Here is a 13,506-nt window from a genome sequence, read left to right as displayed (position 1 = left end):
CTGGTGGCCAAGGGCTTCCCAAGCACCAAGCCCGCCCTGGCGCCTCTCGGAGGGCTTCAGGTCGGGAATCGAAGGGGAATCACGGGGCAGCTGCGTGCCTGGGAACGGCCCTGAAGTGGTTTCCCCCCTGCCGCTGCATCAGGGCTGAATCCTCTCCAGCCGCTTGCGGTCCCCTCTGCAACTTCGGGCCGCCTTTTGTTTTTACGCTTAGGTTGTAAACCTCTATCAGCTACAACGGCTTCTTTTCTCCATCTTTTCCCTCCAACGTCCTCCTAAATTACAGTATGGATTTGACAGAAAATTCTGCATTTTAGGCCAGGAACAGTGCTTATCTCACGTTTTATAGAGAGTCTGTTGCATCGTTGGTGTAAATGCCTTGCTGGTAAACTGATGTATTTATACCTAACTACATCATTCCCATTCGTGTTTTTCTTCCTGCCTGCTGGCACAGTTTGGGCTCTAAGTGTGCAGCTTCAGGCCCTATTCCTGCAATATGCTGTGCATCCCTCAGATACGAAGTCTAAGGTTGCTGGGACAGCACGTGGGTCTCTAGGTAGGACTGCCAACAGTCCTTGAGGATTTAAGAACAAAATCAAACTAAGCCCAGATCCACATTTAATATAAGAAAATCAGATTTCACAGAATTAGGATGGGTCATCTGCTTAAATTAAAGCTGAAGTTAAAATGTGTGCTTTAGGGAAGGAAAATCTGGTGGAACTTGTCATACTTTCTAATGCTCTTGTGCATTAGAATTATTGCCTGGGTCGTTTGAGATGTATCTAGGATGGCAACAAGCCATCCATGTAAGAATTCATTGTCTTAGGACATACTAGCATATTGCTTATCTTAGAACTTTCAACTTTTCTTCAATTGTGGTTTTAGAGTATATGGTTGCTTGCTTTATTTAGAACTGTTTTTCATGCTTATGCTTTTTTTCCCCCTTTGCACCAGCTGTTTATTTTCATAAACTACTGGTTTGTGAAGGCAATTAATTGGGGTGTGATTATGTTTACATAGTTTGAGGGTTTTTTTTTGTTGCAGATTACAGTTTTCCAGAAATTTTTTAGGTTTACATGAAAAATGTCATGATTGATGAAAGTTTTTAATCTCCTGGGTTATCAACTAAATCCCTCCTAACCTAATTTTGGATGGTATGCTGCATCAGGTAGGTTTTTTTTTTTCCAGCTGGCTAATTTACAGTATATTGTATCCATAAACACCGTCCATCTGTTCTCTATGTTTCTTATAATTGTGGCATTAGAACACTTTAGCAAATACTCTAGCCAAACTAACTTCCAAGCTAGATTTTTTTTTTTTAAAGAGCCACTGTAACAAAGCACAAGCATTACATGATGACTGAATATAAACCATAAGATCAGCCGTGGAAGAATTTTTGTTATTATAATATGTTCATTTGAAATGGATAAGTTTGAGATGGAAGTGATTTAATTAAGAGGCTCTATTCTTTTATTATTATAATTGCATACCCTGCATTATCACAAGTACTCCTTCTGTACTCTATTTAGCAAGTTCCATTGAGAATGCTTCTAGAATATGAGTTTAGGGAAAAGCTCCATTGACTTCTAAAGAAGTTTGTTTTTCTTAAGACTTGTGGGGATTCATGGTACAGTTATTTTCCATCTTCTTTGACAAGTGACGTAGGGATTGATGTTATCAAGTATACCCAACACTGAAAAGCCCCTAGACTCAGAATAAACCAAAATGTAACTGGAACATGTCCATATGCATTTTTATTTTTTGAGAAATCAGTAATGTAGTATGTGCAAGTGCAGATGACTAAACGGAAGTATGATTGTTGCTCATGTCAGCATAACTGGGCTGGTTTCATCTATAGGAACTGCTAAGTGTTGCATTTCACAGGTGCAGGCTTCAGCATTTGCTTGTTGCGGATTATTTTCCTATTGTGGGTCACAGCCAGGTATTGAAGGGGCAAGAGGATAAGACCAGGCTTGCTAGAGATAAGCATGGGAATGGCACGCCAGTGTTTGAGGGACAATGTGCTAGCGAGGTCCTTCAGTCTGCCATCTCACTGGAGGTAGAGGATGGAGATCCATGCAACAGCAAAGACGCAAGGGTTATTGATGTGTTGGAAACCACAGAAGTGCCTGAGAATGGTCACATAGGAATTAGGGCTTCTCCCCACCAAAAAGGTGTCGGGATCGATAGCCCAACTGAAGTGCATCTACAGGAATGCACGCAGCATGGGCAACTAACAGGAGGAGCTGAAGCCATTGTGCAGTAGGAAAGCTATGGTATAGTTGCCATCATGGAAACATGATGGGATGACTTGTACAATCGGAGTGCTGCAATGGATGGTTATAAACTCTTCAGAAGGGACAGACAAGGAAAGAGAGGCGATGGGGTAGCGCTGTATGTTAGGCAGTGTTTTCGCTGTCTAGAGCTTAATGACGATGACAATAGGTTGAGTGTTTATGGGTAAGAATCAGGGGGAAGGCCTGCAGGGTGGATATCATGGTGGGAGTCTGTTGTAGACCACCCAACCAGGATGAAGAGGCAGATGACATATTCTGTAAGCATCTGGGAGAAGTCTCACAATTGCTAGCCCTTGTTCTTGTGGGAGACTTAAAAACTTACAAGATGTCTGCAGGAAATACAATACAGCATAGAGGAGACAGTCTAGGAGGTTGCTGGGGTGTGTGGAAGATAACTTCGTGACACAGCTGGTGAGTGAGCCAGTTAGGGAAGGCACCCCACTGGACCTGTTGTTTGTGAACAGAGAAGGACTTGTGGGTGATGTAATAGTTGGAGACTGCCTTGGGTATAGCGGTCATGAAATGATAAGGGTTCCTGATTCTTGGAGAAGTAAGGAAGGGAGTCAAGCAGAAATGCTACCTTGAACTTCTGGAGGGCAGGCTTTGGCCTGTTTAGGAGACTGGTTGACAGAGTGCCTTGGGAAGGAGTCCGGAAGGACAAATGAGTCCAGGAAGGCTGGACATTCTTCAAGAAGGAAATCTTAAAGGTGGAGCAGGCTGTCCCCATGTGTTGAAAGACGAACTGGCAGGGAAGAAGATCAGCCTGACTAAACAGAGAGCTTTGGCTGGAATGCAGGAAAAAAAGGAGAATTTATGACCTTTGGAAGAGGGGGCAGGCAACTCAGGAGGACTACAAGGTTGTCATGAGGTTATGCAGGGAGAAAATTAGATGGGCCAAAGCCCAACTAGAACTTAATCTGGCTACTGCCATAAAAGACAATAAAAAATATTTCCATAAATACATTAGCAACAAAAGGAGGTCTAAGGAGAATCTTCATCCTTTATTGGATGTGGGGGGAAACATAGTGACAAATGCTGGGGTACCTAGTGCCTTCTTTGCCTCAGTCTTCAATAGTCAGACCAGTTGTTCTCCAGGTACGTAGCCCCCTGATCTGGAAGACAGGGACAGGAAGCAGAATGAAGCCCCCATAATCCAAGGGGAAATGGTTAGTGACCTGCTACACCGTTTATAAGTCTATGGGGCCGGATGGGATCCACCTAGGGGTACTGAGGGGGCTGGCAGAAGTGCTAACTGGGCCACTTTCCATCATTTATCAGCAGTCCTGGCTAACCAGAGAGATCCCAGTTGACTGGGGGTTAGCAAATGTGACTCCCACTTACAGGAAGGGCCAGAAGGAGGATCTAGGAAACTATAGACCTGTCAGTCTGACCTCGGTGCTGGGGAAGGTTATGGAGCAGATTATCTTGAGCGCCATCATGTGGCATGTACAGGACAACCAGGTGATCAGGCTGGCAGGATGGGTTTATGAAAGGCAGGTCCTGCTTGACCCACCTCATGTCCTTCTCTGACAAGATGACCTGCCTAGTGGATGAGGGAGAGGCTGTGGATTTTGTCTACCTAGACTTTAGTAAAGCCTTTGACACCGTTTCCCACAGCATTCTCCTGGAGAAACTGGCTGCTCATGGCTTGGATGGGCGTACTCTTTGCTGGGTAAAAAACTGGCTGGATGGCCGAGCCCAGAGAGTTGTGGTGAATGGAGTTAAATCCAGTTGGCGGCCAGTCACAAGCGGTGTTCCCCAGGGGTCAGTTTTGTGGCCAGTTCTGTTTAATATCTTTATCAATGATCTGGACAAGGGGATCAAGTGCATCCTCAGTAAGTTTGTAGACCACACCAAGTGGGCAGGAGTGTTGACCTGCTTGAGAGTAGGAAGCCTCTACAGAGAGATCTGGACAGGCTGGATCGATGGGCCGAGGTCAACTGTATGAGGTTTAATAAGGCCAAGTGCCGGGTCCTGCACTTTGGTCACAACAACCCCATGCAATGCTACAGGTGTGGGGAACAGTGGCTGGAGAGCTGCCTCATGGAAAAGGACCTGGGGGTGTTGGTCAACAGCTGGCTGAATGTGAGCCAGCAGTGTAGTGAGGTGGCCAAGAAAGCCAGTAGCATCCTGGCTTGTATCAGAAATAGTGTGGCCAGCAGGAGTAGGGAGATGATTGTAGTACCCCTGCCGCACCTCAAATATTGTGTTCAGTTTTGGGGTCCTCACTATACGAAAGACATTGAGGTGCTGGAGCGTGTCCAGAGGAGGGCAACGAAGCTAGTGAAGGGTCTGGAGAACAAGTCTTATGGGGAGCAGCTGAGGGAAGTGAGGTTGTTTAGTCTGGAGAAGAGGAGGCTGAGGTGACCTTATCACTCTCTACAACTACCTGAAAGGGGGTTGTGGCGAGATGAGTGTTGGTCTCTTCTCCCAAGTAACTAGTGACAGAAGGAGAGGAAATGGCCTCAAGTTGCACCAGGGGAGGTTTAGACTGGATATTGGGAAAAATTTCTTTACGGAGAGAGTGGTCAAGCATTGGAACAGGCTCCCCAAGGAGGTGGTGGAGTCACCATCTCTGAAGGTATTTAAAAGACATGTAGATATGGTGCTTAGGGACATTGGTTTAGTGGTGGACTTTGCAGTGTTAGGTGAATGGTTGGACTTGATCTTAAAGGTCTTTTCCAAGCTAAATGATTGTATTCTGATAGCCAGAACATGCTAACAGCTCTGATACTGCACCTTCATAGCTGGTTTCACCCTTTGTAGCCAGGAGGACATAACATACCTATTGTTGCATGTGCCCCAGTCACACCTTGATTCTGCTGCGTTCACATACACATGGTCTGTCTATGCTCTTTGCTAGTCAGGGCATATAGTCCAGTTAAGATGATGAAGGAGAAAAATAGTGACAGTGGGCATAACATCTTTCTATTTAATATAGGCCAAGAATCAACTATTGCAGACAGACGTGTTTTGTCAGAAATATGGAGAAATAGAAGGTTGATGGCATCACCTAATGGGACACATGAAGAAAAGAACTGTACAGAGCCAGGTAAGATGGGAAAACTTTGCAGTGTCTTATAAGCTCTTGAGAAGTATTGCGTAGTACTGTTGTGACCAAACTGCATTGATATGTTAGGGTAAACATAAAAGTGTCAAACTTAGGGGGGAAAAAAAAAGGGGGGGGGGAAAGCAGGACTCTTCTGTGTAGAAATAAGGTTTATTGTGCTATATAATGCGGTGACTTTATCTGTCAAAGGTAAAAGTTAATGTTCAGGTATAAGAATGTTTTGGAGTCGTCATGAGACTTGTGTTGACAATTTGATTTCTCTGATTTGTTTCTTTTGGTGATTATTCCTATCCAGCTGATGCTGTATATATTGCACTGCTAATGAGGTGTACTCTTCTTGAAGCTATGGGTAGCTAAACATGCGGTGTTTGAGATACCATCTGAGCACAGTAATTTGTGTTCATTACCATTATACATTTAATCATGTTTTGCTAGCTTAATGATAAACTATGTATTTAGAGTAGGAATTTATATTGTGTGGAGGTGCATGATGAAATAAGTAATACGGAAACCCTAGAATCCATTTTACTTCAGCATATCTATCCTGGCCAGGTGATAATGATTGATTGAGGGCAGGGATAGATGACACATCTTAGTATCAGTTAGTCCACCATGCTTTCATCTTCTCATCTGTCTTTCCAGTGTGTATTTCCTTTCTTTCTCCTTGCCTTTCTGTGGTTTACAGTGTGTGGGAGACAAGACAGTTTGCCAATGGCACCAGCCAAATTAATTTAAAGTTCATTTAAAATTTTTTTTTTTTAAATATGACACTTTGATCAACTCTTTGATGGCAGCAGAGTCTGTGCCTTCTTGCAGACAGTGACGGTGTGAGGTCTGGGGTACTCTCAGCCCCAGGCACTAGAAGAGTGTGGAGCAGTACTTCCCCTCTCAGCTACACGTTTGTTGTAATGCTGAGGCACCTGTTGTATAGATTGAGGTTCATTACTGCGCTTCTGCACTTCTGAGAGAGGAGTGGAAGAACATTGCATAAAGTGTGTGGATCTAAAAGCTTTAACTGTATTGTTTTGATGTCCAAGAGCTTCTCTGTGCTTCTGTTAAGAACTTCGTGAGTTAGTTTGCTGTTGTCTGCATCTGTAACTTTATGATGCTATTAATTTGTCTGTCAAAGTTGTTCACACATAAGAAAGAAGAGAGAAATGACCTTTTGGAAATGTAATTATTCTTGATGAATAGTCAGCAAATACTATTCTTTCCCACTCCTCTTTCATTTTTCTCCACATATGTGGATGCATCAATGTGATCATGTCTGAACACATACTTAGCAGCACACCTGGAGCCAAACCAACGAAGGCCACAAAATCCTAGAAGGTGGATCAGAAAGATGCCCATCAAAGTTCTTGATGGGGATTTCCATTTAGTATGAATGATAACTTTTTTACAATGATATGATAAAACCGCCAAGAGAAAACGTATGCTTATGTGTAAACTGGAACACCAGGACCAGTGCTGACTTTTCCAGATGTTTAGAACCAATACTCAGCTCACTCCTTTCCTTTAAAATGACAAGATTTGTTTAAGAACAACTGGAATAAATGAATACAGCCAGGTCATTTTGATGTGCTTTTTGAAATTCAGGTCATTGAGGTGCACTTTTCTCTAACCACAAGAGCTGGACACAAGAGAGGCCCAAATATGCCTCAGGATGCTGAGGTTTTAAGAAAAATATCACGAGGCTTGCATTAAATTAATGATTTATAGCCACAGTGCTGGAATTAGCCTTTCTTTTTAAAGGTGTTTCTCTTGTTAGAACACACATTTACAGATCAAATATGTCACAGGATTGCAATTATAGCATTTTTTTAGTCACTTCCTGTTATTTTGCAGTTGCGTACAGCTTATCGCTTGTCTATCTTCTGCAGCTGAAGGGGGGATTTAGATACTGCAAGAGTGGCTAGATACAAGATAGCTGCAAATAAAGGGAGCATCTGAAAATACCTGAAATGGATGTTTGTTGGACAGGAATGGATCTGTAAGAACTCATGATTGTTATTGCTCAGTAACAACTTCTATAGATTTAGGTTTTTCTGTGTGTATGGGGAGAGGTTGGTTTGCGTTTTGGTTTTGGTTTTTTGTGTTCCCTCCTCCCGCCCTTCTTGTCTGGTAGCCAGAGACTTAAGATTTGCCCCATAATGAGAAGGAAGGTACAAAGACCTAAAATCTATCAGAAAGGAGCAAGTGGCATAGTTTATCTCCATGGGATGTAGCTTGTGTAACCCCATCTGGAGCAAGTAGTCCCAGGAAAGGTTGAGACTTGATCCAGATCGCATAGAAAATTGGTGAGAGAGTGTGGATTTTCAGTTGGAATATGCAAGCTTTCAGTCATTTCTGTCCTTTCCTTAAGCAGTAGGCGCTCTACAAATGCATGGCTGTGTAGATGGTATATAGCAGTTTTCTTATGGGGATGTTTTTCTATGTGTATTTAGGATACAAGAACTTCATAATACCTTAGGAGATGCAAGTTCTTGCTGAAAGCCTGTTAATCCTTTGTGTCATTGTAGTGCTATTGCTGTGCTTCCTCTTTATTAGTTTCCGACACAAGTGTGCAGCTTTACTTCCCTTTTCCCAAAGGCTTTTGATGAAGTTAATTTATTTACCACTTCACCCCCTTTTCTTACATGCAAATAAAAAAAAATCCCCAGTTGTCAGAAACTGAAGCTATAGAAGTTTTTAAGACCATGAGATCCTAGCAGTTCATGATAGTGGTAAGAGAGGCTCGCCCTTAATAACATCTTGGGAGAAAAACTCCATAAGCATCTAGAAGTAATATTAGAAGCTTGTGGAAGCTGCAGTCTGCTAGAAGCTTACATTGACTACACTGGCTGAGATTGGCTCGTTTACTGAAGTAGATCATTCTGTATTGTGTTCTTCTGGAAACATTAATAATGCTTCTGGGGCCATTGTATCAGAACAAAGAAAAAAACTTTGAAGTCTTAGTAATGCTGCTTTAAAAAAGAACCCCGAGGCTCTGGCAAAGGAAAGGAAAATATTTATGTGTGTGTGTATATATATAAGAAAAGGAGAAAGGTTTTTCTTACATTTGGAGGTTAGAGGGACTGATATTCATGAATATCTTAAGAGGTGCTACGCATTTTTTTCTGATAGTAACTATTCTGCAGTCATAAGAAGTTATAGATACTATCTATGCCGTAACAGCAGCAAAAGAATCGTAGATCAGCTGCAGGAAGGAGGTGGAGCATTTGTGAGCACCAAGACAACCTCAGTTCTAGTCTGGACTAAGACCAAATCCTTACCTAAGTTAACATGTTGTGTAGCATTTTTCCACTGAAGATCCTTTCTGGCTTGAAGCTTCCCCTATGCTGGAAGCTCTTCTGCCATGAAAAAATACAAGTCTTTAAATTGTCCTGGAGCCAGGCTGAAGGGCTTACAGATTTTATGTAAAGGCTCTGGATTTAAAAAATTTCTTGAGAGCCTGGGATTTTTGAATTATGAATCTTACGCTTATATCATATTGAGTAACTTTTTGGATGGCTGCTGTGGGTATCTGTGTTTGAGGGAAACCAACTACCTTTTCTTTATGGCTCTGAAAACTTTTCCTGGGTAGACTTCTGCAGGAGGAGGGGTTGATCGCTTAGAGTGATCAGAACGGGAGAGTAGTTGTTTCTAGCATCTTAACAGATCTCATTAGTTTGCAACCAATTTTTTTTTTGCCTTGTTCAAGCTCTTGCTTCCATCTGCCATCAGCTCACTAGCTAGCAGTGCCATCTGCCCAGCAAGTATGATTTATAGCTTCTCTGCCCCGATGGCTCGCCTCTTGTTTCAGAATGTTCCCATGACTCCATGTCCACCAGAACTCCGAGTAACATATCCAGAGCAATTACAAGCTGGGGTGACGCGGTGGTGCGATGCTTCTAACCATGTGACTCCACTGGCTCGTGTTAGGCTGTTAGAGCATGTCTGAGCCGTGCTGCCTTTTTACTTCAGAATTAAAAGGCACGTTGTAGAAATGCTTTCTGTTCTTGCAGTGAGAGAGAAAGAATCAGTCCTCTACAGTGCAATAAAGTGTGTTTCTCATCAGCACGTGTATAACTGAGTTCTGAGTCAGGATCAAAAGTCATTAAGTCTGTGTATATTTTACACTGTTAGTTGTAACCTTGGGGACTCATGTAGGATGTGATGCATTGCAGAGAAACTACAGAAGTCTTAGACAGTTTTGTAATACTATAGAGAGTGCATGAGCCTGTTGCTTTTTCTACAAAAACCGATGATGGTGTTCTCACAGACTAGAGAAGACAGGACTGACTCTTCAAAGTTATTTTCCAAAAGGGTAGAAAAAGCTATTTCTTGTACATTTGTAGTAAAGACACTATATGAAGCATCAGTTTCCATCAATTTTGTTTAACAAATGCAGTGCTTAGTTAAATGCATCATTCTCAGTATGATGGACTGATGTATCCTTTTCTTCCTTAATCCTTATAGACACCTTAATATATAAGATCATAAAAACTTCGTGTAATAAATGCTGATCTAAACATGCTTTTGTTGCTGGTGGAATATGTCATTTCGTGCTCATGTAAATTCTCTTTAAGCAATGCAATAATACGTATTTCTTCTAAACAATGTGCTCATGATCTTCCCTAGCTCAAACTTCTATTTTGTAGCAGGGATAAGTGCCTTAGACCCCCACTTTGAAGAAGTTGGTATTAATAATTGATAAGCTCAGCATGACCTGCAGGTTCTCTTACTATGCATTCTCGTACAGTACCTAGCGCAAAAAGACCATGGTCTCACTGAGGTTATATGGACAATAACTGTGTTATTTGTAAATGTTCCCCACTAGCCTTTTAGTCAGACTTCCCATCTGCCTTGATGCATAGAAAATGTGCAACTGTTGTAGTATGATAGATTTATTGATAGTGCATACATTTTGATTTAAAATATTTCTTTACTCCAATGTCTTATGCCCCCAAAGACCAGGAAATTTACCAGCCTTAAATATCCTATCCTTGTGTTGGTCTAAAAGGAAATTAAAGTGAAGAAAGGTTTAAGAAAAAATCTCTTCGTTGCTTTATGCATATGGTATTTACATAACATATAGGTGCAGTGTCCAGTGACTATGTGCATATATACACACATTCTCCAGTGAGAATGTGTGTATGTACGCACATAGCTATGTAGTGGAAAGACTTGCTAACCAGCTAGCATGTAGCTTATTTCTGTAACCACGTGTCATATGCTTGTGGGGTTTTATTTGTTTTGGGTATGTTTGGGGTTGTTCCCTGCCCTCCTGGTATCTCTGGACTCAGTCTTGTCCCTATAGATGCAGAGTGGTTAATTTTGTTGATTGTGATCTTGCTTGGATGGTTTCTGTTTCCAGGAGGAGATAGATGTGTGACAATTTAAAACTACTTTTAATGGACTAGTTGAGGGCAAATGCCAAATGTTTAATGGCAAGTTTTTCTTGTGTGGCTTCCAAGGTCTCCTAATCAGAATCCACACCTAGATTTAGGTTGAACTTCTGACACTCTTTGCCTGGCTTATTGATACGGATATTAAAAGGGTTGGCAGGTAGATGTCATTGAAGTTAATTGAGAAAATTGTTTTGTTTATTTTTGGTGAACCAGTTTAGGAAATGTGCTTTGTTTGAAGCTAGAACTTAAAAAATAACCAACCTTCTCCTTGAGCTGTTCATTTTCTAGCAGTGTATTAATACAGGCATCCAAAATAGTCGAAAGAAATGAGACAAACATCTCTCTGTGCTTAGGCTCAACCTGCCAGCAGCATCCCCTGGGGAGCTAAGAACAGAAAATGAACTCCAGGGTAATTTATCCATTTCCCCAGGTCTAGGTGCCAAGTTTGCAGGAAGCAGTTTAACACACAGTAAATAAGTGTCTGACTAAAATGCCATTTAAAGATGCAGTAAACAAGGGCAAATGAAACAAAAAGAAACACTATTTAATATATTAGTGTGTATTCTTTAACCTAATAAAAATGTTATTTGATATAATCTTTATTTCATGTGACTCAGATTTATTTACAGTTGGTTTTGGTCCAGTTGAAGCACACTGTAGATAAGGACTTTTACAAGCTAAGTCTTTGCTCTGAAACGAAGAAGCAGGCTTGAAACAAAAATCGGAATTTCTAAAATGTTGCAACTTCAGAACCAAATTTACCACCTATGGACACAGGCCCTTACTTTCTTTGAATGGAACAAAAGACCCCGGTTGAATGCTCTGGAGTGCTAGACTAACATCTAAGTTTCCCCTATTAGCCCAGCTCTAATATTTAGATGTCTGATTGCCTATATTTCAAACCACATTAGCTGAGCATTTCTCAAATGTTAATGTAGTAATAATGCAACATCTCTTTTTCTTTGACTGCAGACAACTTGGGCAGGTAGCAGCTGTGTAAATTAGTGACCTGAGGTCAAAGTGGAAATATGTGGTAGAAAAAAGAATCAAATCCAGATACCTTAGTCCTGATTGAGGCTTCTGCAAAGATGATGTTTGAACAGAAGCTTGGACTAACATGACCCCTGAGGTTCCATCCGACCTGAGTTTTCCTGTGATCTAGTATGGAAACCAAATGAATTATATTTCACTCAGGACACATTTGAAATCCTGAACTGGGGATTTCAAAATCAAAGTTAATGAGACTTGGGCATGCAGGTCTCCATGGTGTCACTGACCGTCTTACTTTAATGTGGGATAATGTGTGTGTATTTAGGTCTGTTCTTCACTAGTATGACCATGCAGATAGACCTTTTGTGTGGAAATCTGCTCATTTTGCACTCAGAAAATTGTGCTGTTGTTATAAAAGCAGTGTTTAAGTTTACCCATCCTTATCCATGGCAATTTCATGTTCACTCCTTGCTTTTTACTGTATTGTCTGTGACATGTCACCATGTACTTCAGTTGAGACAGAAAATGGTGCCGTCTTGCTTTGTGTCATGCACAGTTGTTACCACACCTCACTTCACTGTTGTAGGAAGTGGGTTGAAAAGGCATTGTAAATCAGTCTGTGAGCATTAATCCATACTCTTGGAGTCCTTATGAGGTACTGGATTTTTTGATAGAAGTTAAAACTCTGCATTCATTACTTCATCTCTGTGCTCTCAGTGCCTCATGAGTCTGTAACTTGGACCACCAGTGTGGAGGATTCAGGGAAAACTGGACAAGCACAGAACTGGTCTGCAGGGAAGTAGATTGTCAAAAGCACCTGGAGGGAGAAAATGGTCACCAGAAGCTGCAAGAGGAATAGAGAAACTTGGGGTTTGGAGTTAGGTTGTAGAAAGACTAAGATTATCCAATTGTGGAGCCTGGAGTTGGAGAATAAGTGCAAGGGGCACAAAGGCATGAGTGAGGGCAGGCTGAGTTTGGATAATGAACCATGGGAAAACCCTGGGAATAGCAGGGCAAGGAAGCAGGCCCTGGGAAGGAGTAAGCAGAGATAGTGGTAAAAGAGGTATGAAAAATCAAAAAGCAGTGAGAGGTTTGGTTTTGGTTCTGCAGAGAATCTAGAATGAAAAGCAAAGGGAGTCTCTGAAAAGGGCTTAAGTTGCAGAAGAGTTACCTTTTAGCCTTGTGTTTAGCACCTAAAACTGGAAGCATTCACAATTTATATCCATTTTTTTATTTATCTTTTAGTTTGTTTTGTGGTTGGATTTTTTTCTAGCATGGATTGTGTATCAACAAAGAACATTTTCAGAGCTTATACTAATGTCACCATCTAGATATAAAGCAATTTAGAAAGCCTTACCAAAACCAGACCCTCCTGAGCCTCAACTCTGTCTCTCTGAATCTCAGTGTTTGTTTTGAGGGTCAAAATGACTGATGTGAAAATACAGTTAGGCACAGTGTGCAATTTCATTACAGTAAATTAATTTTAAACTTTGTTCTACTAATATTTCCAATAGGAATCCTCATAATTGAATTATTTTTTCAGAAGTTACAAAATTTTATTACACATATCTCTTACTGTATTCATTAGTGCAGTGTTATCCATCTAGCAGGTTGAAAATATTCCATGAACCTGCTGACAATTAAATTGGTATCACTCCTGTTCTACAGGAAGGCAAGACCTTCAGGCAATAAAGAGTGATGGCTTCCTTTAGTCTTTAAAGTTGACAGACATTGAAGACATTATAGTTAAAAATGTAATGGC

General features: G+C 41.3%; 1 protein-coding gene across 1 annotated transcript in view; it reads left to right on the top strand.

Moving 5' to 3' along the window:
• Positions 1-5,240: 5,240 nt before the first annotated feature.
• SLC24A4 (solute carrier family 24 (sodium/potassium/calcium exchanger), member 4) overlaps positions 5,241-13,506 on the top strand; it is a gene marked incomplete at its 3' end in the record, with an annotated part of 82,116 nt that continues 73,850 nt past the window's right edge. The window contains exon 1 of the mRNA XM_010281488.1: positions 5,241-5,346. Coding sequence (XP_010279790.1) covers positions 5,298-5,346 — 49 coding nt within the window. The remainder of the gene's footprint in view (positions 5,347-13,506) is intronic.

The sequence above is a fragment of the Phaethon lepturus genome, unplaced genomic scaffold, assembly GCF_000687285.1.
Source record: "Phaethon lepturus isolate BGI_N335 unplaced genomic scaffold, ASM68728v1 scaffold12372, whole genome shotgun sequence".
Lineage (NCBI taxonomy): Eukaryota > Metazoa > Chordata > Aves > Phaethontiformes > Phaethontidae > Phaethon > Phaethon lepturus.
Note: the sequence above shows the minus strand (reverse complement) of the source record. Positions and strands in the feature narration are given on the sequence as shown.